The sequence below is a fragment of the Thalassophryne amazonica genome, chromosome 16 (assembly GCF_902500255.1).
Source record: "Thalassophryne amazonica chromosome 16, fThaAma1.1, whole genome shotgun sequence".
Classification (NCBI taxonomy): domain Eukaryota; kingdom Metazoa; phylum Chordata; class Actinopteri; order Batrachoidiformes; family Batrachoididae; genus Thalassophryne; species Thalassophryne amazonica.
The window spans coordinates 12,055,755-12,080,802 of record NC_047118.1 but is presented as its reverse complement, the minus strand read 5'-3'; the positions used below and the strand labels follow the sequence as shown (position 1 = coordinate 12,080,802).

The 25,048-nt window shown below is 43.3% G+C and overlaps 1 protein-coding gene across 4 annotated transcripts in view; it reads right to left on the bottom strand.

The window, feature by feature from the left end:
• The window catches only part of ezh1 (enhancer of zeste 1 polycomb repressive complex 2 subunit), a 58,170-nt gene that overhangs the window by 22,469 nt on the left and 10,653 nt on the right, over window positions 1-25,048 (bottom strand). For all 4 annotated transcript variants that reach the window (XM_034189400.1, XM_034189401.1, XM_034189402.1 and 1 more), the window contains exons 8-10: window positions 23,474-23,637; window positions 23,296-23,387; window positions 22,995-23,166 (exon numbers count right to left, since the gene is read on the bottom strand). In XM_034189400.1, the coding sequence (XP_034045291.1) occupies window positions 22,995-23,166; window positions 23,296-23,387; window positions 23,474-23,637 (428 nt within the window). The remainder of the gene's footprint in view (window positions 1-22,994; window positions 23,167-23,295; window positions 23,388-23,473; window positions 23,638-25,048) is intronic.

The window sequence follows — 25,048 nt, the reverse complement described above, 5'->3', positions numbered from 1 at the left end:
TTAGGTCCTTGGATATCTTTTTATATCACTTTCCTGTTATACACAGTTTGATTACCTTTTCCCGTAGATCCCTTGACAATTCCTTTGCTTTCCCCATGACGTAGAAACCAAAAACGTCAATGCAGCACTGGATGAAAGATGCAAGGGTCTGTCAGGAGCCCAGAAACTCACTGACCTTTTATACACACATACTGAATACAAGCAAACAGCTCACAGATGAGGATGGTTACCTTTTTTAGCCATACAAACCTGTTTGTGTCAACTTGTGTGCATGTTATCAGGCCAAAATCACCAGAGTATATAAGATTTCAATCAGGGTCATTTGGGTAGTTATCATTATGATTTACAAACAGTAAACACAGTTGTTTGACAATAAATGGCTTCACACAACCACTAACCATGATTAAAAAAAAAAGTTTTTTGTGTTATCATTCGTATTCTCTGAAAAATGCCAAAAGAAATATCTACATTTCTACCAGGGTATGTAAACTAAGGAGCACAACTGTAATTTAACTAGCGATGGATAAACATGCTGTTATTTCTGGAGGACACTTAGGTACACACACCACCCAAAGCTTTTTTTTTTATTATTATTTTCAAGACTGCTCCTTGTACATCCACAGCTCAAAGGAGAGACGTGAATGTTGCTTGGCAACTGGCTGAATCCACTGTAGCTGCAACCACATGCTCCAGCGCTTTAATAATCTGCTCGACATTCTGTTTTTCCACATTATCTCACCCTTTGCACGAGAGGATGCTGAGTCACTGGCAAAACGCGAACACTTCCAAAAGCTCAGGGTGACTTCCAGTGAGGTGTCGCTGGCGATGAAAAACAACCTGAGAGCACCGGGGGGAAGGGAAAGGGGGGTGCAGCTCATTTCCTTCTCAAAAACGCAGTAGGGGAAGAGCGAAAGTGTTTATGCTGGGGCTGAAGCAGGCAAAACTAATGGCGGGTTTATTTTTGTTGGCGAACGAGAGGCAGTACTGAGAGGAGACGGAGACAGCGGAGAATCGCATCCTGTCATGTGCAGCCAAGTCTAACTTTTCTGAATGCCTGCAGTCAGTTGGGACAGACTGAGTTACGGACCAAAAAAATGAAGGCAGGAATTTTTGTGAGATTACGGTTAATGATGCATCCGCCCAGCCATACCGTGACTCAGCAGCTCGCAGACACATTAAAGCCTGAGCGGATACAATACAGAGCCTTGGAGAAGACTGCAGTCAAACAACAGTCCCTCCATGAACCCAGTTATTTTTGCATCAACTTTTAATACTGCTGAAGGAACTAAGCACGCCACCGCATCCACAACACTATGGAACCGCCTTGGGTCATGGACGGCAACCACAAAAGCAGTCAACAGGTTCATCCCAACCTCTCTTCCCTCACTTGCTTTGTTAGTTCAGCAGATAACTGAAAAAAAAAAAAAATCCTTCAAATAGTGATGCAAGCAACAAATTTGGCACAAATACACCTTAGACATTACCCTTTTGAAAAGGCAGGGTGTCCACTTGAATTTTCAATAGGCAACCAGGTTGGGGTCAATTGAAGAAGTACAAAGGGGACAAAAGTAAAAGATGCTCCAATCATATTGAAAACTATACCACATTATTTGCCTGATCATAAAGATTCCAAAAAGGTATAGTTCGGATTATCTGTGACTGAATGTTATGGAGTTATGGGGTAAAAACAGCAAGAATGGTGACAAAGGTCAATTTCAGTTTCTACAGGGGTTAAAAGTTAAAGTTGCTCTAATGTTGGAAGAAATTAATGCAAATTATTGGTTGAGTTAATAAGATTTTGAAAAGAAAGTTTGCATCACGTATCATGCTTAGTTATCACATTACTGAGTAACATATCTCACGTGTCAAAGAATCCAATGGATGCCGATATTGTTGAACTGTTACTTTGCAGACTAAGCACTCAAACTATTAACTCAAACAATAATTTGCACCACATTTTACCAAAATTGGAGCAACTTTAACTTTTGACCCCTATACAAAATGAAATTGACCTACCTCACCATTTTGTTTTTTATTTTTTTTTAACCCTATAACTCCATATAACTCAGTCATAGATAGTCCAAACTATACCTTTTTGAAATCTTTATGATCAAACAAACAATATGGAATACCTTTCAATATGAATGGAGCATTTTTAAATTTTGACCCCTGTGTAATTCCTCAATTGACCCCTACCTGACTGCCTATTGGAAACTGAAGTGGACACTCTGCTTTTTCAAAAGAGTAATGTCTAAGGAGCATTTGTGCCAAATTTGGTGCTTGCAACACCATTTGAAGGATTCCTCTGGAAATAGTCTCTTAACTGCTGCACTATGTAAAGGAATGTCAGCTATAACATTCTGCCCATGTGGCATGGTTCTCTAGGTGTTAAGGATCCCAGCGGTTGGAGAAGACCAAAGACACACCCACATTTCACCAGGCTGCAGCAGACAGGTAGTTACTTTTGAGACATGGAGATAAACCATTTGTAGAAACCTAGGTGGTTCCCACACCTGTGCTTGCTTCTAGACCTGACGATTCCTTTTTGAGGGATGCTGGTGAGACTGGCACTCCAGGAATCGTAAAATGATTCATAAAGCTCACCACTGGAAAGGAAGTTCTTTTGAGAGTAACTGCTCCTGACTTTCATCAGAGGAAAGCACACATTATGAAGGGGGTTGGAGAAATGCCATTTATGTTGTGTGGGCCGCCAGAAGAGGAGGTACTGCTGGCCCACCACCAGAGGGCGCCCTGCCTGACGTGCGGGCTTCAGGCACGAGAGGGCACTGCCGCCACGGACACAGCCGGGGGGACAGCTGTCATCATCTCTTGACAGTTGTCACCCATCTACACTACATCATCTCACTCCATAAAGACCGGACGTCATCTCCACCTCGTTGCCGAGATATCATCTACCTGTGAAGGTAATATTCTCTGCTGTATCTAAAACTGTCATAGTCTGAACTCTTTTTGCAGCCGTTTTCCTGTGGTGTTCATCTGCTGGATTGGCGTTTGGTGTGAACAGCGACGGCTTCGCTTCACACCCAAACCAGATAAGTGGTGTAACAGGAGCTGCACGAGTGTGTGATTAGAGGTGGAGGTGACTTTCCACCTTCTGACTGTTTTTGTTACTGGGTGTGCACCAGTGATGCCGGTAACGCGTTACTCTAATCTGACCACTTTTTTTAGTAACGAGTAATCTAAAGCGTTAATCTTTCCAAATCAGTAATCAGATTAAAGTTACTTCTCCAAGTCACTGTGCGTTACTATTATTTTTCATTGTGGGTCGATAGCAGCATTAAACTTGGTCCATGGGCAGGAGGTCGGGGTTCGACTGAACTGCCCACTTTAAGCGAACTGTGAGCTTTTCATCCGCGTTTTTTTGCAGCTGCTCGACTCGTCCTCACCTCTTAAAGCATGGTGATCAGCACACCTGCACTGAGCTTTACAAAGACATTTTTATACTGTTTTTCCTCCTTTATTTAGAATTCTGAGCTGAGCCGCTCTGTATCTGGTCGTTAAAAACAGCTGATCCTCCGCGACGCGTCAACAACTAACACTATTTTCCACTCAAATGCACCTAAACTCTCTTTCTGAGGACCACATGATGTGAAAACGCAATAAAACTTTCTTACCTGTAAATCTGGTCATGTTTTCTGCATAAATAAATGTTATCCATTCTTTGTGCTCAAAGGCCAAAGCAGGGGCGAATCCAGATGGAATGGGGGCGTGGGGCAAGGATGTGCCCCCCACAACACCCCTAGATTAAAGGTCCAGTTTTGAAGCCGTTTTTTACTAAACCAACTAATATTGCTTAAAATAATAATAATTTCGACAAGTAAAATGTTTAGAGAGAATTTAAATGTTAGAAAAATGTTAGAATTTAATAGTTACATTTATAAACAATGTAGGTTCGAAATTGCAAGTTTTACTGTTACAGTGCTGTCAACAGTTAAATATGAGGTCAAGAAAGAGGTCTTTATTTTACTTTTTATAAAACAAGTATTTATTTTCATTGAAGTCAAGAAAGGGTGACTATAAAGTGAGTTTTGGCAAAACAGGTATCATTGTCATGTTGAGGTGGCAGAGGGTTGTTTTCGGCAGCTGGGAAAAGTAACTAAAAAAGTAACTAGTAATCTAACTTAGTTACTTTTACAATTGAGTAATCAGTAAAGTAACTAAGTTACTTTTTCAAGGAGTAATCAGTAATTGGATTACTTTTTCAAAGTAACTGTGGCAACACTGGTGTGCACACACCCACATCTCACTGTTTGTGCTCCTCGCCAGCAGTACCAGATCCGACAGTCGGGGACGGTGATCACCTGGGAATTCGGAACTTGGCGGCTCCAGTATTCACCAGGTTCTGTGGCAGTGGAAATCGTGTGGTCCCGGCTCTTCTCAGGACAGACGTCTTCTATCCTCGAGCCTGCCCACACGTCACCTTGGTGTATTGACTGCTATCAGATTCTGTGATTGTCTGTATCATCGTCTGTATCATTCACAACATTAAATTGTTACCTTTTGGCTCATCTATTGACCGTTCATTTGCGCCCCCTGTTGTGGGTCCGTGTCACTACACTTTCCCCAACAATTTAGACCAGATCCACAAAAGAAGAAAATACTGCAAAACATCAAGTGTCCTGTCTCTGGAGGGTGGCAATGGGTGTCGTGCAGAAGAGGTTGTCCACTGCATGATGGCATCCAGCCAGAAATGTGAGCTGGCTCCTGGAACATCCTTTGTTGCAATAAAAATGACCTTCTTCCACTGATGCTGAGGAAGCTTGGGAATACTCAGACCTGGAAGTTACCAGATCTTCGTTGGTGGTCAGATGAACGGTTATGGAGATTCATAGGAGGCATTATTCTTGCAGTATAAGGGAACATCAGAGGTGATCCTACGGCCAAGTGACACCTTTTCCTGAGCATGATATGAGCTTTTGCCCGCTGTAGCCCTGGTTTTGTGTTCTGAGCTGGCAGGAGTGACACTTGGTGTGATCTTCTGCTGCTGTAGCCCACATCTTGTGGTAACAAGAGAACTCTTGGGTTAAGAACTTGGCCTGGGTTAGGGTTAGCCCTGGGCTCAGTTCACACCTGCAGGGATGAAAAATGTCACCTTTTTGGTGTATTTCCACCTTTTGCCTGGGTTATTTCTGAGATCAGTGCTCAGTAGGAAGCGTTCAGTGCTGAATTTAGTGTATTTTTTTACATCAGGCACCTTGTCTAGGCAGCTAAAGGGCCTTCTGGGCTTTTGAGCCGTTCCGTTTGCGCACGCTCATTGACTGTGTTTCTGATAAAGGAGAGTTATAATGGTCCGTTAACAATTACTAATTTGTTCTTAATACATAAAACCGCTTTAAGACTTAAGTGAATGTTGACTTCGGTGCTACGCTGCAGTGTTGAAGCAAACCTGTGGCTTTTTACTCTTCATTCTCTTAATTCTTCCCTGCTAAACCCTAAAGAGCATATGTCTGAGTAATACTTACCTTTTATGTTAAACTGACCTGTTATGGTCTTCTGAAACAGTTGATAGTTGTATTTTATAACTTAAAAACAGGAGTGATGCTAATGCATTAGCATGTCTATGGCATTTTCAATGTTAAAGTTAGCAATTAGCTCTTTGCCATGACTCAGCGTTTGTTGACGTAAAAGAGTCAAATGCATTGCAAATAATAACTGTTTCCTGTGACTCTAGTGACTCTCACACCCCCACTTCATCCCTGTATCCTGTGAAAAAACATTTTTTATGTTTTGTTTTAATCTGTTGAATGTTGGGGCGCTGCGTTAACTGATTTTGAATGAGGAAAGTTGGGTTTTTTCTCACCAAAATGGGTGCTGCACTCACTGCAATTTTTTGTCTGGAATAGCGCCAGATTGCATTTCAGAGCTTCTAGAATTAAAAAATTTTCAGTCCATCCCCGGTAATTTTGCATTTCAGCTTTTTTTGTTTTCACCACTTTCATCCCTGCACCTGGGGCCGAGTTCACACCAGGCCAAGTTCTCTTATATCCGGTAGCGTTGTGTTTTCAGCAGTGTTGCCACAGTTACTTTTAAAAAGTAATCCAATTACTGATTACTGATTACTCCTTGAAAAAGTAACTTAGTTACTTTACTGATTACTCAATTGTAAAAGTAACTAAGTTAGATTACTAGTTACTTTTTTAGTTACTTTCCCCAGCTGCCGACAACAACCCACGTCAACATGACAATGATACCTGTTTTGCCAAAACTCACTTTATAGTCACCCTTTCTTGACTTCAATGAAAACAAATACTTGTTTTATAAAAAGTAAAATAAAGTCCTCTTTCTTGACCTCATATTTAACTGTTGACAGCACTGTAACAGTAAAACTTGCAATTTCAAACTGTAGAAGAATTTTTAGGTCCTTATTTGAACTATGATGAACTATCAAGTGTCCTGATCCGAACTGTATGTCCTCTGGTTGAACTAGCAGGTGTTCAACCCAAAAAAGGGCTCTATTAGTCATTTAGTCTGTCAGGGGCTTTCCAAGGCCTCTTAGGTGCTTTCCCGCAGGCCACGTGCAGGGGCCTCAGGCCAGCTGCACGTGTGGCTGAGGCCACGTGCGGGGGGGGCCTCAGGCCAGCTGCACCTGTGGCTGAAGGTCTTTTAAAAAAAATCAGTTGTAAATCCTTCATGTTTTAATGGGAGCGTTTGTCACATTGAAATAATGGCCTAACACCTGCTTAGGGTTCACTAGAGGACGCTTCCAATAGAAAACCATGTCTTAGGAATAAAATAAATAAAAAAGTTGAAGGAGGAGCGATGCCCGCGGGTCTCCAATAAATAGACGAGCGCGGTTGTCATATTCAGTCTCTCTAGAGGACTCAGTTTGTCTAAGCTTTGTGTCGAAGGCTTAAATAAACTTAAAAACTCTGTGCATTTTATCTTGCTTAAGGCTGAATTATTCTAAAGTGTTGTGTCCTTTTTCTAGCATATCACTTGCAATTAGTTTGTGTTATCTAAATGAAGACATCCCGAGAAGACTAAAGACGAGCCGCGACAGAACTTGGCGAGCCAGCCAGGAGGGTCCAGGGGCATTCCGGCAGCCTGGGGCAGTCCAGCTCATCCCTCCAGACCGTAAATAACAGTGATCACGACTAAAAGGTAAGCAGAAACCTTTTATAACTTCTGCACGATCTGGAGGAGTGAGTCGGGATTTCCGCCCAAGTTGACAGGTGATATTTTTAATTGCCTCTTACCCAAAAGAACCTGGACTAAGAAAATTGATGAGACTAAAAAAAGATAAGATTGAAAATTATCAGGCCTTGTAGATAAAATGCTCAGAAGGTGTGTGTGTTCCCGGGGAAAAAGAATGTCTGTGTGAGCGAAAGGTCAGGAATGTTCATGAACTCTGGTGCGGAAAAGAATGCGTGGAGAATTAACCTGGATGCTTGGGGAATAATTAGTGTTGAAATTTGTTACTAACGTGCCGGCTGATAGCATGCGCTGTAGGGGTTAATTTAGGGGAGTATACTGACAAATAGATACAAGGTAATACAAGGTTATTTAAAGAGTTTAACAGAGACTGAAGTGAAATAAGTGAGAAAAAGAGTTTAACAGAGAATACGTGCAGAGGAAGCACAAGATAAGCGCCTGAGGGGGCGCAGTAGAAATACCGTACGTGATAAAGAGATTTAAAAGTGCAAAGTAGCACAGCTGACAGTAAGTAAAAGAGCTCAATAAAGGACGTCATTTTTTAAGAAAAGAGAAAAACTATAAAAAATAAAATGAATGAAGAGTTAGTTCAGAATACATGAGAATTAATGAAGCAGAAAATAGTGCAGTAAGGCACCAGATACACGCTTGTGGGGCGTGGGAGAAGAATAAGTAATTAAGTACACAGTAATATGAGTTTTTTATAAGAAAAGAAAAAGAGAGTATTTTCAGTGCAAAGGCACATTAAGCTCACGAGGAGCTCAGTAAGTGAAAAAAAAAAGGTAGAAGAAAGTGCAGAAAGGCACAGGATACGCACGCGAGGCGCGGTAAGGCGTAGAAATAAATGAAATATTGTATGCTCAGAAAGGAGCTTGTGAAAATAATATAGTAAGCACAGGATACGCACGTGAGGCGCGGTAAGGCGTAGAAGTAAATGAAATATTGTATGCTCAGAAAGGAGCTGGTGAAAAATAATATATTAAGCACAGGATACGCACGCTCAAAGAGGGCTTGTAAAAAAAGTAATATATGAAGTTGCTGACAGCGCCGGAGAAGCTGTCTAACGTGAAGAAGAGATACATGCTTAAACAGAACACATTGGTGTTAAGTGAATAAAAAGGTTGAGTGAAAAGTGGCAGAAGTCTAGATAGAGATATATAGAAAGTTGTTTTTAATAATTTTTGTGTATAAAGCTTTTGAAAATTGTGTGTGGGAGAGTGGAGAGTAAGCGGGGAGGTGCAAGCAAAGCTGTGAGGGCTTGCAAGCTGGCTGACATACAAGATTAATGTGAAAGAGTACGAGGGGGAGGTATTTAGACCCAACAGGAGGACTTGGGAGGTGCATGACAGGCAGAGAGGAAAGTGTGAAACAGAGACAGTGAAGAAAAAGACAGGAGAAGAGTGCTATGTAAATACAGAGAAGGTAGATATTATTTCAAAGAGAGAAAACTAATAAACAAACATAGCAGAAAAAGACGAGAAGCAGAAAGTTAAAAAATTAGAAGGAAAATAGAAAGTCGGGAGCAAGACATTAGGAGGTGTTAGGGTTGTAAGAGGATTAAATAAATAAAGTTGGTTATAAATCAAAAGAGTTAAAGCTTAGATTATAGTGAAAAAGCTGACAGACTGATCAATGCTTGGGACAGTCATTGATGGGAGACTTAAGTGATGATGAAATAATACTCCCAGAACATTACTTGACAGACGGAGACATCGAAACCCAGGGAATCAGGACACATTTTTGGCTGGAAAGGACCTATTTTGATAGGGTAGGAGCAGAACATTGGCAGGACGAACAAGAGATCAATCAGAAATTATGGCAGATTACTAAGGTAATCAATCTGAAGCAAAAGAAAGAACAATTCCCTCTAATTAATTGGGAGCTGCTGATAAGACGTCTGTGGCATCAGGGTTTAACCCCGTGGTTGGAGCTGCTTTGTGCTGATCCTAATAAAGAAATTAGCATACCATTAAATCATTTAATAACACTGCCAACCGATCCAGGTGAAGAACTGTTTCCTAGGTTGACTCTGACTGTGGTCCCAAGGAAGGTTCGGTGGGAAACAGGTAAATTTTCGTATTTAGTTAAAGAAAAAGAAGACGGGCATAACAGTTGGAAATTCAATCCTTTTAAGGGTTTAAAATACAAAACAGGTGTTACAGCCAGCAAGTTATTGGTCTGGATCAGGACAGCCCCTGAGGGACTACCAGAACACCATAGAAACACCTCACATAGCGTTTGTCAGGGTTACATGGGTAACTCTCAAGGTCAAGGTCGGGAAAGTACCCCGCTAGACTTAGTACTAAGAAAATATCCAGGAAAATGCACTAAGGCCAACCAATGTATGAGAAAGTGGCACAAAAGGTCACATGGGGGCAGGCAATGGCCTTTGGAGGGATCATTTGATCCGGTGATGTGTGAAGCAGTTGCGGTAGAAATACAGAAAAAAAGAAATTAAAGATCAGCAGAAGAACGTAAATAACAACAAAAAACGCACTGAAGAAAAATAAGTTTTGGCCTTGTTCAAGCAGGAAGCACAGAGGCTACAGCAGAAAAGAGAAAAAATGACAGAGGAAAGATCCAAAGAGACTAAAGCCAGTGCACCGAGCTGGGAAGCAGAGCCACCCCCATATAAACGTCATGATATGGGAAAGACAGCTGGACAATTTGTATTAGGAACTCGTGAAGAGGACCAAGGCATGGATGTGGAGGGCAAATTCACACTGACACTAAAAGCTCGAGAGCCACAAGGAGACAGGTCCTCAGTCTGTCAAATGGATCATACAAGGTCTCCAAGTCCGAAAGTAAGTGGTCGCTCACCACGACCAGCAGGGGGGGCCACAAATAACAGTGACACGGAGGCAGACGAGGATAAAGAGAGAGACCTGAAGGCTCCGCCTGCACATCGAGGTCCACTGAAAACCGTCCCCTCCCACCATAAGTCAGCCGACTGGACCTTCACAGGCTATAGAGGCTCCGAAGAGTGGCACAAGAGCTTCTGTGACACACTGGATCTGGCCAGAAGAGATAATGAAGAACTAGCTGAGCAGCTTCGGCTAGCGAAGGAAAGAATACAAAGACATAGGGACGCCGAGGAAAGAAGAATATTACAACAATCAACGCCCAATCAAGGGAATCACATTATAGAGCCACCCACCCGAAAAATTTCTGGTGAGATCATCATTGAGAGTGCAAAAGAGGCCCGACTCAGGCAAAGACAACAATGTGTAGCCAAAGACATAGCGGCTTTAGAACAGAATATAACCGACTGGATGGACTGCCTGGAACCAGTCAGTCGCACTCGATCTGGAAGACAGTATGGAGCCCGCACAGAAGAAGAGGAGGACGAAGACCTCATATGCCTATTGGTGGTTAGAAATGGTCATCATGTGTATACCCCATGGAGCTGGACAGACATGGTGGGGCTGGCCAACAGGCTGCCAGACATCACCCAAGGAGCTGGGAGATGGATAACTGCCTTAGAAGAAGGCACTGCAGGGGTAACCTTGTCTTTAGGTGACATAAAAGCCTTGCTAATGCATGTCATGGGAAAACATGACACTGAAGAATTAGCAGGAAAGGTTGGACTAACACAGATGATGGGCACTAATCAACATGATGAAGTCCCCTTTAATCGCTATAGAAACTCCATGTGGGAAGGACTGAGAAGAAAGTACCCTGAGGTCTTGGATCCCTCTAAATTGGATGATGAGGAGTGGACACCTGAAGAGTGCCCAAAGAAGTTTCTGCACCGATTCCAGAAGAGATGGGCGGAGGAAACAGGAAATGCATGGAACCATTCTCTAGCAACTGAAATCCTGTTTAAAATAACTGTAAAAAAGGCTCTACCAGATGAGGTTCAGAAAGCCCTAGATGGAGTCGTGGGACTATCGAAAATGAATTGGGCTTTATACTCTGAGCATATTTGTCACCATCTTGAAATCTACAAGAAAGAAAAACAAAAAGAAGAAGATGCAGCAAAATCCCTGACGAAAAAATTGGTGCAGATGCAGTTGGGAGAGCTAACCAAAGTCAAGAAAGAAAAAACAAAGACCCAGGCACCAATGATGACCCCTGTTCCTTCTGAGTCGGCAAGCCTAGCCCCTACGACAAACACTACTGCCACCATACAGGCACCTGTGGTAACAGCCACACAGAGCCCCCAAGGAGCAGCAGGGAGCACTGCTGCAGGAGAAGTCTCGGCACCAGTGGAGCATCACTATCACTACCATAGCACTGGCACACCCGGAAATGGACCCACCTACAGTCATGGGTGGAGAGGAGAGTCACGGAACTTTCAAGGTCAAAGAGGAGGGTGGCGAAGAGGATCTCGCCAACCTTCATTTGGAAGCAGATTCCAAAACTCAGCTCCCAGGAACAGTCAAGCTCTAATGAGTGTTGGAGCTGTGGACAACCTGGACATCGAATGAGAAATTGTCCGGCCCGACCTTGGGTTGGACCCTCTGCCTATTGGCAATAGGGAGGCCTAGAGAAGACAGAGGGGGAAACGGTGGCATTGGCTATTTCGATGATACCTAAGGAAGAGCCAACCGTCACTGTTAATATACAAAACAGAGATTTCCCTTTCATGGTGGATACAGGGGCAACATACTCTTGCATAGGGAAAATGGGCGCTCATCTCCCCCTCTCTGGGTCTGTAATTAAGACCATCGGCTTCTCTGGGAAAACTCAAATAATACCTTTTACACGCCCACTTCCTGTAACGATTGCAGGAAAAACAATTGAAGCACCCCTGTTATACTCACAAAATACACCTGTGAATTTGCTGGGAAGAGACATTTTATGTAAGCTACAAACCCAGATAGTGTGTACCCATCAAGGACTGCAAATACACTTTCCTGACGAAGCACTCGCCAACATTATGGTGCTTATGGACATGGAAAACAAGGTCCGACCTGTGCAACCCATGGTATACTGGCTGAAGTTACAACCAGAAAATTCAAATCTTCAACTGCAATGGGAAAAATGGAAGCCCTGGGCCGAACAACACTATGAAGCAGTATATACACCTAGTTTACCTTTACATGTCACCCTGATGTTCGATGCCAAACAAGAACAAACTGACTATGCATGCTGCTGGGATGTATTGATGAATCAACGGCTGTTTCACATAACCACCACAGAAATTTATTTAGGCCCCCATGGGGCCGCAGCTTCTGTCAAGCTAACTTCAGCTGAACAACAATGGTATCAAGTGCCGAATGCCACGCCTCATGTGACCCTTTTAGTCTCAGAAAAGTATGAATCCCATGACCTAGGTCCAATGGTAAAGACAGCCTCAGAAGTTGAAGAATGGCAAAACATGGAAAGTCCACAAGTACATCTGTCAAAAGACCAGCAGTTTATACGAATTAATTTAAAAGTAAATGATGAGGCTATAGCTCAAAAAGTGGAGCTCAATCCTAGACCAGAGGGACAGATGGTGTTATCGGCCCAACAAGAGAAATTGTTAGAGCAAATACCACCAGTGGTGTGGTCCAAAAGCAAAACGGATGTAGGACTAGTAAAAACAGCCTTACCAGTAAAAATAAAAGTAAAACCGGGAGCAAAACTGCCTCACCAAAGGCAGTATCCATTAAAACCTCAGGCTATTGAAGGCATAAAACCAGTAATTAAGGGACTAATGGCAGCTGGAGTTTTAATAAAAACTGCAAGCCCATGCAATACTTCTATCTATCCTATCCCTAAAAACAATACCAAAGAGTATCGGCTGGTACATGATCTGCGTCCTATCAATGCAATAATAGAAATGGATGCACCTATAGTACCTGATCCGCATACTATACTATCAAGCATCCCTGCTGGAGCAAAATGGTACACAGTAATAGATCTGTGTTCAGCCTATTTCAGTGTGCCTGTGCACCCAGACTCACAACATTTGTTTGCATTCACATTTCTGGGACAACAGCTAACGTATACACGGCTACCTCAGGGACTGAACCTGTCCCCAGCCATCTTTAACAAAGTCCTGGCTGAAGATTTACAACACCTTGACATACCCAGTACATTGGTGCAATATATGGATGATCTCCTTATTGCATCAGAGACTCAAGAACAGTGTGAAAAAAATTCATTAATTGTATTGCATGCATTGGCAGATGGAGGTCATAAAGTAAGTAAGGACAAATTGCAGTTCTGCAAACAACAAGTAGAATACTTGGGAAGACAGTTGTGTGGGACCACGCGATGTATAGCCCCAAGCCAAGTGGAGGCTATAATCAAGGCTCCCAAACCCCAAACAGTGGGACAGATGCTTTCATTCCTTGGGATGGCAGGGTACAGTCGGCCGTGGATTTGTGATTATGCTATAAAAACTGCACCTTTGCGTGCCATGATTAGAGCAGTGGGGCAAACAAGCAATGCAGCTCTCCTCGTCTGGACAGATGAGGCAACGGGAGCTTTTGAGGCCCTAAAAACAGACATGCAATCTGCTCCCGCGTTAGGTAACCCAGATTATGGGAAACCTTTCCATTTGTATGTTACTGAAAAAACTGGATATGCTTGTGCTGTACTAATGCAGGAAACAAATGAAGGAAAACAACCATTGGCCTATTATAGTACAAAGCTTGACAACATTGAAACAGGATTGCCACCATGCTATCAGAGTCTAGCAGCAGCTGCCTTTGCATTTCAAAAAGCATCATCCATAATCATGGGACATGCAGTAACGTTGTACACGTCGCATCAGTTACATGCCCTGCTAACCAGTCAACGTTTTGTCTTAACACAAGCTAGACGCACTGGATATGAAGTTGTGTTGTCCGCTCCAGAAATAACAATACAACGTTGTCACACGGTGAATCCCGCCACCAAATTGACCACACCGTTAGATGGTACTCCACATAACTGTGTGGCAGAGACAGAGAAATTTTTGAGAGCCAGAGAACATTTGTATAATCACGCCATAGATGCAGATCTAACCCTGTTCGTGGATGGCTCATGCTTTCGGGATGCCGCGGGATTGCATGCGGGTATGGGGATTGTTAAACTAAACACGGATGGCGAGACCTTTGAATTACTGGAGTCCCAAGGAATTGATCAGCCTTGTTCAGCCCAACTGGCAGAAATCAAAGCCTTAACTATGGCTTGCCAGATAGCTAAAGATCAACGTGTTAATATCTACACAGACTCAGCCTACGCTTATGGCGTATGTCATGTACATGCAAACATTTGGAAACAAAGGGGATTCCTGAGAGCAGATGGCACCCCTGTCACTCATGGAGAAGCGATTTCCCAACTGTTACAAGCTCTCCAATTACCGTCTGAGGTAGCCATCATTAAATGTGCAGGTCATCAAAAGAATAATAACATCATATCTCAAGGTAACAACCTAGCAGATGACGCAGCGCGCAAAGGAGCACAAGGAGAAAATGTGTTTCCCCTGCTAACCATCCAAGATTGTGCCCCACTGGTTTCACTTGACGCACTAATAGTGGCTCAAAGTAGGGCCAGTGGAGAAGAAAAACGAATGTGGGTTAAACGAGGCGCTATTGAGACACGCAGTCAGGGGCCAGCGGACAAGCTGTGGCGCAGTAGTCATGGACATTTTGTGTTACCCACCAATTTATTACGACATGAAATCATTTGGGCCCACGGACCCGATCATTGTTCGCGAGTCCAAATTATGAACAAACTAAAAGCTGTCTGGTGGTCACCATATATGGCAGCTACAGTGGACCGTTTGTTGAATGAGTGTGAGGTATGTGCACAGTACAATGTCCGGAAATCATTCACAGCCCCTTTAGCCCACATTCTGGTCCCTGATGGGCCATTCAGACATCTTATGATGGATTTCATAGACATGGGAGCTGAAAATCGAGTTAAACGAATGAGATATGTTTTGGTAGTGATATGCAGATTCAGCCGATGGATTGAGGCAGTAGCCTCTGCAAATCAAGACCATAAAACGGTAGCCAAATTCTTGTGCCGAGATGTCTTTCCAAGATTTGGCATTCCAGATACTATCTCATCTGACAACGGTAGGGCTTTTGTAGCCAAGGTTACACAAGAAACATTCAAACAATTGGGTATCAAACAGAAGTTTGGGTGTGTTTATCACCCTCAATCAAATGGGGCAGTGGAACGGGCTAATGGCATTTTAAAGAACAAACTAGCAAAAATCATAGCAGACAGCAATGGCAAACTAACCTGGCTGGATGCGTTGCCGCTTGCTTTATTGTCAATGCGCTCACAAACTAACCGACTAACCCATTTGACACCATTTGAAGCTCTTACAGGTCGGCCGATGCCTATTCCATACCTGAGAGGACCCTACGAAGGACCATCGCTGGAGCAGCTACAAGACGAATGGCATAATTATCTGAGACAGTTAACCCAAATACACAAAACTATCTTTTTGCAGGTCAAAGGTGCTACAGAAGACAGAGGAGCAGAGATTCCACTCGAAAATCAGAGCATCCAGCCTGGTGATCTGGTTTACGTCAAGGTGTTCAAAAAGAAGTGGGACAGACCCCGCCGAGAAGGTCCTTTTAAAGTTATTCTTGCCTCACGTACAGCAGTCAAAGTAGACGGTAAGGACACTTGGTTTCATTTAAACCACTGCTGTAGGGTTGGTGGCCCAGCGCCCCTGCGGCCTCGGCAAGCTCGTCTTGGCAGAGCCGCCGGGCCAAGGGGGGAAGCAGGAGAAGCCAGAGACCCTACAGCAGCACCGAGGGACGGCCACGCCTCCCTGCAGCCAGAAGAAGCACCGAGGGAAGGCCACGCCTCCCTGCAGCCAGGCGAACACTGGCCAAGGCGCTCACAGAGACTGATTGAACAAAGACGACGCACAGCTTCAGAGAGTAGTGGATCCCTGCCAGATAGAGCAGCGACAGACTCAGATGCAGACTCAGAAACAACTGGAGACGCAGGCCAACAGACAGACAGAAATACAGACCGACAGATAGACAGGCCACAGGAGACATCAGACTCGGACAGCAACTCAGTAGATTTACCGACAGAAGAACCGCAGGAAGTACAACCCAGACAAAGCACAGATACACCACACATCCCTAGTGACAGCTCATCTAGTGACGGCTCACTTAGTAGCACATCTAGTAGCACATCTCAACAGTCATCAGAGCAATGATTAAGGAATTATTCAAGGGATTGACAATACTACTGGTGGTCAGTATGGGAGAAAATAGACATCCAAAACATACAACGGACTGTGCCGTGGCCATGGCCGCAATAGCAGCTAAACAAGGCATTCTAAACACAGGAAAAACATATAATTTGGTATACATTAAATCAAAAGCCTACAAGAACATAGGAATACAGGGAAAGCTGGGGGATTACATATTAGGCGAAGCCATTAGCATCAAATGTGAAGAGGAGGGAACACTCAACATAGAGGTAATTTGTGATAAAAGAGGATGCAGGGAAACCAAGCAAGACGTAACTGTTACAGTACATGAAGCCACAAAATGGGTAAAAATCAAACCAAGGAAAAAGAGGACAATTAGAAGCCTAGAAACAAGCAGTCACTTAGGGAGATGGGATCCCAGTACAGACCTAGCCCGCACACAAGGGTTGAAGACCAATTTATTTTACCAATGGTTGAAATTTTCGGCTAGGCAGATCAGTGAAAAGCCTTGCATAGCCTGTCACCGGAAAGGTGTGATACCTCAGGCTAAACCCCTACCTGATATCAACAACTGTTATAGGAGTCCCCAACATAACTCAGACCAAGCAGAATGCTATACACAATGTGTTATGAAAATGGCAGTAGGTGATGAAAAATATGCTGCCGACAGTAAACTTTGTCCAGTGCCCCTAAGTACAGAAGGAACCGTTCCACCTATGATTAAAATAGAGAAAGGGATGATACACCCATTCTGTATAGCTAAAGGCTTAGTAGCACAATACATAAGCGATTGGCAGGTAGGGACGACCCAGCCAAAACACCACATACAGTGTATGCAAAAGCAGCAAGAATACAAACCGGCCAAAACAGCATGGAACATTACCGTCTGTCACACCCTGCCAGCAGCAGGCATACAGTGTGAACAAATAGTACCGGCCACAGGGGGGTCTGTAATTGGACTGAATCTCACCCATGCTTCATGGGTATCTACTCCAAATTTAGCTAAGGGAACGGTACCCTTAGCTGACATCTTTTGGATATGCGGACAAAGAAGGAAACTCCTGTCATCGCTGCCCCCTAATTGGAAGGGCCTTTGTGCTCCTGTGATGCTCACAGGAGCTATAACAGTAATTGAAATGCCAAATTCAATACAACCCATGCCACAGAAACTTCGTAAGAAAAGAGGAATAATGACGTTTAAAACAGACTACAACATCACAGTAAGAAACGGGATACCAGAAGGGATACCCCGACAGTTAGAAGCCATAGACAGTAGCAGAGTTAAAGCAGATGAAGATCCGGATAAATGGGGATGGGCATTGGCTCTGTTCGGGGTTACTCCAAAAATCCGTTCTAGGTTCCAGGAGGTGCAGTGGATTAATTACTTGTGGTATAATCAACAAAGATATTTGAATTGGACATTGGCAGCTGTAGGAGCCTTAACCGAACAACTGCACGCCACCTCGCTAATGACAATGCAAAATAGATTAGCTATTGAGATGATGATGGCTGATGAACAAGGAGTTTGTATTATGATCAAAGCCACCGAATGTTGCACAGCTATTCCCATGCGTACAGGGGAAGACGGAAATTTGACAGAGCTCTTAATCACACTTGAAGAGATGCAACAGGAACTATTAAGTAACTCCATAGGAGGGAGAAATGAAACTGACGATTCTGGATACATTGTAGGGAATGGAATGAATATTGGCCCACTGTTTTCACTGTTTGGGACTCTAAGGAGAGGGTGGATATCATGGAAAGACTGGTTATACCAGATAGGTGTAATCTTGGCACTAACAGGGGTGGCGGTCTTGCTGGTAATATGTTGTGGTATTCCCTTGATAAAATTTCTGGTCAATAAATTGATTTCATCCACAGTAGGACAGCTCCCCCTGTTAGCCATCCGAGCCCTAGAAGAAAGCACAAACGAAACAGACAGAGAACCAGAATATATGGAAATGGATGAAATACCAATTATCCTCCCCGACAGCCCCCAGCTCCCTAATATTGTGGCGTATACCCCAGATAGGGAGGACTGGGATGGACCGTGCTTGGTGATATTGTAGACGAGGAAGAAGACATGCACGCACATTTACATTCACACACATGCACCCACAAAAATGAGGGATAGGATAGACAATATCTGAAAGAATGACATGGAGCTGTAATAATGAACGTATATGTATATTACTAGGACACAGGAGTATGGCTGAGAGACCAGACTCCCCTGATCAGGGACCTATGCCTGATCTGCCTCTATCAAGTCTGATTGGACTCTCAGAACTGTTTGGAGAAGAGGATATACAGGAGGGATGGTCGAGACATGATTGGTCGCCACAGCCGCCTTCCATCCAACAGCTAAACCAGTTGGCAACAGAAGGATCTTCATCGTTCCAGCACCTGGCGATGACGGCTTCACAGAATCTGCCTGCAGCAAGAGTCGGCCCGAGGACTCCACCATCACCTGAAGGACCCTTTGGACTCAGGAACACACCCCTTCCGCAGATGCCATGGAGACAGTCACATGTGCCAGTGGCAACGATACCCTCCAGGGGAGGCAGCCAAGGTCGGCCATATGCAGCAACTGCCCGAGTGCATCCTAGACCCAATTCACTGCTAGGACCTGTCCCCAGCTTTCCACCCCCAAGGCAGGAGAGATATTCTGATCAGCCCAGTACCTCTGGAGGAGGATCAGCAGGGGTGGACCTTAGTCAAACTCACCCACCAGGACAGAGGGGAGCTTTGTACAGGCTATTAAATGCCCAGAGTGTCCCAACCACTTGCCTGTGCGACATCAACAATACTCCCCCCACACACGAAATGCCTTCCCCCTTGTACTTCCTGTCCCCTGGACTGCACAACCTTAATCTGGTCATGGTCACCCCACTGGACATGGCAATCTTGGTTCGAGAGCTTCGTCTTCCACAAGAGTCTGTTCCAAAAACCTTGGAGCAGCTCCTGCCCCTCACAAATCACATTCCCCATGAGCTATTTGAGGAAATCATGCCACAACTAAGTCAGACAGCTGCATACCTGTTCAGGATACACCGTGACAATGCCAACATCTCTTGTGCTCAGGAGGGCCTCCATACTCAACTGTGTGGTCTTCAGTCTAGTATGGACATGCTAGCCAGCATGATGGAGCATATGGAAAGGGAGCAGCTAGGACTGGCCACCACCACCCTGAATGTGGGCAAGAATTCTCTGGGGGCCCTGTACAACCTGGCCAAGCAGCACAGGGAGCTGGAAAGATCCATCAGAGAACTGCACGACTGTCTGAAAGCCAGAATTCCTGATCCTTCCCCCACTACCCCTGAAAGGCCAACCTCCCCATGTTCCCCAACTTCTCCCAAAACTTCAGATGCTGAGTAAATGCTGAGGAGCGCGGACTGACGTAATGGCACTGAACACGGACTATGATCTTGGTTCTTGAGTTTGAATTGCGGACTGGTTTCAGAAATCTGAGTGTAAATAAAAACAAAGAAGGATATATGTTAGTAACGAAGGTTGGGTAAATGTCTGTCCTTACCATCATCTGCGTAACACAGATAAAGCTAAATGCATACACATAGATATCACATTGCAAAGTTATAAAAAGGGGACCCTTACACGGCGTGTTTGTAGATTTAGTAGTAAAGATGCACCATAGGGACCCCTTTTTCTTAAATTATAGCATGCCTCAAGAGACATGCATCGCCTAAATTTGGCGTCTGGCCAAAAAGGGCATTAGAAAACAAGCTGAAAAAGAAGAAAAACAAAGTGGAGAATGTTGAGAAATGGCCTATAATGAAAACCATTATATGATTGACTAAGGCAAATGACTTAAGGACGGACATGAAGGGAAACCATTTATTGTGTTTATCATTTAACTAGACATAGCTGCGCTAACCTTAGAATAGTTTCTTGATTGGTTGACTAAATAGTGGTAACGTAGGGGTTATTTGATGCATTTAAATAATAAATGTGTGATGCTTTAACAAAATAATATGTAGAACCAAGTATAATGGGTTGGAGCCTCTGGTTGAGTGAGTCAATAGATGCCAGAAGATGATTGGTTGCACTGATGTCAATGTAAAGCCTTTACTTTGCCATGATTAAGAAGTTGCTGTAACTTGTTTTATGTGGCCATTTTAAGTGCCTTGAATTACACCAAAACTCAATGTTTGAATGTCACCTTGCGTTGATATAATCCAGCTAATTGCTCACCTTGTGCCTTAGTATGTAGGTTCACCTGCACTGCAATATATTTACCGTGTGAAGTATCACTGATATTCATATCCGCACCAGAGTTATCAGTAAGTCGAGTGATGTGTTTTTCTTTTTTATTGCAATGCACAAATGAGGATGTCTTGTCAGTAAACAACCCAAGAGTATAGTTGATGTAATGGGACTCTTTTGAGTCCCAGAGGAGGGACTGTAGAAGAATTTTTAGGTCCTTATTTGAACTATGATGAACTATCAAGTGTCCTGATCCGAACTGTATGTCCTCTGGTTGAACTAGCAGGTGTTCAACCCAAAAAAAGGGCTCTATTAGTCATTTAGTCTGTCAGGGGCTTTCCAAGGCCTCTTAGGTGCTTTCCCGCAGGCCACGTGCAGGGGCCTCAGGCCAGCTGCACGTGTGGCTGAGGCCACGTGCGGGGGGGGCCTCAGGCCAGCTGCACCTGTGGCTGAAGGTCTTTTAAAAAAATCAGTTGTAAATCCTTCATGTTTTAATGGGAGCGTTTGTCACATTGAAATAATGGCCTAACACCTGCTTAGGGTTCACTAGAGGACGCTTCCAATAGAAAACCATGTCTTAGGAATGAAATAAATAAAAAAGTTGAAGGAGGAGCGATGCCCGCGGGTCTCCAATAAATAGACGAGCGCGGTTGTCATATTCAGTCTCTCTAGAGGACTCAGTTTGTCTAAGCTTTGTGTCGAAGGCTTAAATAAACTTAAAAACTCTGTGCATTTTATCTTGCTTAAGGCTGAATTATTCTAAAGTGTTGTGTCCTTTTTCTAGCATATCACTTGCAATTAGTTTGTGTTATCTAAATGAAGACATCCCGAGAAGACTAAAGACGAGCCACGACAAAACCTACATTGTTTATAAATGTAACTATTAAATTCTAACATTTTTCTAACATTTAAATTCTCTAAACATTTTACTTGTCGAAATTATTATTATTTGAAGCAGTATTAGTAGTTGTAGTAAAAAACGGCTTCAAAACTGGACCTTTAATCTAGGGGTGTTGTGGGGGAGGGGGGCACATCCCTGCCCCACGCCCCCATTCCATCTGGATTTGCCCCTGCTTTGGCGTTTGAGCACAAAGAATGGATAACATTTATTTATGCAGAAAACAGGACCAGATTTACAGGTAAGAAAGTTTTATTGCGTTTTCACATGATGTGGTCCTCAGAAAGAGAGTTTAGGTGCATTTGAGTGGAAAACAGTGTTAGTTGTTGACGCGTCGCGGAGGATCAGCTGTTTTTAACGAGACGATACGGAGCGGCTCAGCTCAGAATTCTAAATAAAGGAGGAAAAAAGTATAAAAATGTCTTTGTAAAGCTCAGTGCAGGTGTGCTGATCACCGCGCTTTAAGAGGTGAGAACGAGTCGAGCAGCTGCAAAAAAACGCGGATGAAAAGCTCACAGTTCGCTTAAAGTGGGCAGTTCAGTCGAACCCCGACCTCCTGCCCACGGACCAAGTTTAATGCTGCTATCGACCCACAATGAAAAATAATAGTAACGCACAGTGACATGGAGAAGTAACTTTAATCTGATTACTGATTTGGAAAGATTAACGCGTTAGATTACTCGTTACTAAAAAAAGTGGTCAGATTAGAGTAACGCGTTACCGGCATCACTGGTTTTCAGAGATGGCCTTCTGCTTCCCTTGGTTGTAACAAGTGGTTACTTGTATTTCTGGTGCCTTTTGACCGTCTCAAACTAGTCTGGTCATTCTTCTCTGACGTTTACCATCGATAAGGCATTTTTGCCCAGGGGGGCACTCTCTAGATCAGGGGTACTCAAGTTCAGTCCTCGAGATCTACCTTCCTGACACTCTTAGTTGTCTCCCTGTTCCAACACAACTGAATTCAAAGAAAGACTCATTAGCAGGCTTTTAATGAGCCTTTCATTGGATTCAGGTGTGTTGGAGCAGGGAGACAATTAAGAGTGTCAGGAAGGTAGATCTCGAGGACCGAACTTGAGCACCCCTGCTCTAGATGATTCTTCTTTTTCAGATCATTCTCTGTAGACCTCAGAGAAGGATGTGCATAAAAATCCCAGTAGATCAGCAGTTTATGAAATATTCAAACCACCCTGCGTAACACCAACAACCATACCGCATTAAAGTCACTTCAATCCCTTACTGTCCTCATTTTTATACTTGGTTTAAATTTTTAGCAGACCTTCTTGATTTGACTTTCTGCCATGAGACTGGCTCATTAAATATTTGCTTTAATGGGCTGTTGAACAGCAGTGCCCAACAACGTGACTTCCTTCTTGCATTCCTCCCCGCTACAGATCATGGAACAAAACCATGCTTGCACATGCAAATGTCTTTCAAACACCTATTCTTATGTTTAGAGTAGTACATAACTTAGTAATAAGCACCATCATGTGATTAAAAAGATATTTTCTTCTACTAACTTATATAAACCTTTCTTTAAAAGGTCAAAGGCACTAGTAGTCCTAAAAGTGGGTCCAAAGCCTGTTCCATGGTTTGTACCTGAGGAGGAGGTTGTTTCGTGGTCACTGTCACCTTCTTTGGTTTCCTCTGCAGACCCAGAAGGCCCTGGACAACTAGAACTTGCAGAACGCTGTTGTTGCTGTTGTTTTCTTCGCCTTCGAGACCTCTGTGATCGTAACATGTTCTGATCTACAAACTCTTTAGCCCCTTTCTTCACAACACAATGACCACACACACACACACACACACACACACACACACAAAACACAAAAAGCAGGATTGAGTGTATGGAAAGGATGAATAATACAGAGAATGTTCCGTAAATGCATGTTTAGCCGACCTGTAACAGGAAGCAGTCAACACCACATGGTTCAGTCTCCATATGGATCTCCTTACTTTTCCTTTTGTAAACACTGGGTGTGGCATGAAAAGCTTGAAGCACAGATGAAAAACATGTTTTAACTGTCTCGATCAGTAAAATTACATTAAAATAATCAAGAAAAAAAATCAATCATTACAGTGGAGGAAACAGTCGTATTTGAAGCAGCGCCTGCAGAAGAGCGTGTGAAAAGAGTGTAGCGACTGCTCTCGCTGCACAGACTTTGCAAAAGGTCCATCCAGGTTGGGGGTGCAGAGGGGGGGCAGCTTCACCGGGCTGGGGGGTTCCAGGAGGTCTTTATACCTGTTTATATCAGGTGAGAGAAAGGATTTGAAATGTTTTTTTTCACCCCCATCTTTGCAACAAAATCACTGTTGTGTTTGCTGATTTACTGCAGAAACTGTATTGTTGAAATGTAATTATAACGGGGAGGTGATGGTCTCGTGGTTAAGGTGTTGGGCTTGGGTTCAAATCCCCGCCTGACTGGAACATCACTAAGGGCCCTTGGACAAGGTCCTTAATCCCCTATTGCTCCCGGTGTGTAGTGAGCGCCTTGTATGGCAGCACCCTGACATCAGGGTGAATGTGAGGCATAATTGTGAGCACATAATTGTGAGCGTCTTATGCAGATGGAAAAGTGCTATATAAATGCAGTCCATTTACCATTTATAAGGCCTCTCTTGAAATATCACAATCTTTCTCCAATAACTATAATTCTATAATATAATAACTATAATAATAATAACTATAATAATTCTCCAATAATTCTTCATTAATGGTCAATATCTAACATGACATCTTGATTAAATAATTAAAAATTTTATTTACCAACAAATAAATTCCTCTTTAACAACAACAACAACAACAAAAAAGTATGGATTTTTGAAAAACCTCAGTGGTTGCATGAATAATCCTAAATGTTGTATTTGACTAGCATTCATGGCTTATTATTGGACCAATCTGAAAACTTTGTGGGCTTTTCGGCACAATCATGCATTGTTTGAAATCCCAGCAAAATAGTGCACATTAGCACTAAAAAAAAAAACACATGTGGGGTTCCTCAGGGTTATGTTCTTAGGCCTTTGCTGTTTGATCTCCAGATACCCACTGGTAGAAATTATCCTGCACAACAGTTGGTTTATATAATTTTACACGTAACATACAAATTTATAAAGTCATATCCTCAAATGACATGAGACCCATACCCCTGTTAAATTTGTAACAGATCATTAACTGGGCGACCCAAAATAACTGTGTTTCATTTTTAAAAATGTTGCTTATATACCCTTTTAGCACATTCATATGTCATCAAGATCTGCTCTTTGTAGGGAGCTTTGGTGACTGCTGCCTGATGTGCACTCTAACAGGTTGGTGCTTGCTTTCCATTAACTTGCAAGAAACCCTTTCATTTGCATGTGCTTTCTCAACACAATGGCTCTGTGCACTTGACACACTCTGGTTTGAAGAAGACAGCTGCCACTCTCATTGACTGATGTTATGCTCAGACTGCAACATGCCTATGCCTAATGAACACGGTAAAATCAACACCTTTGTGCACAACACCCCAGTTTGTGCTGCCATTTCTTCCTCCTCAAATAGCAAAGCACACCAGACACCCTCAATGAATTTACACACTTGGTTCTGCATCCACTATCACGACAGGGCTGGAAGTTAATACTATTTGCATGTAAAACCAACATGGAATAAACCCCCC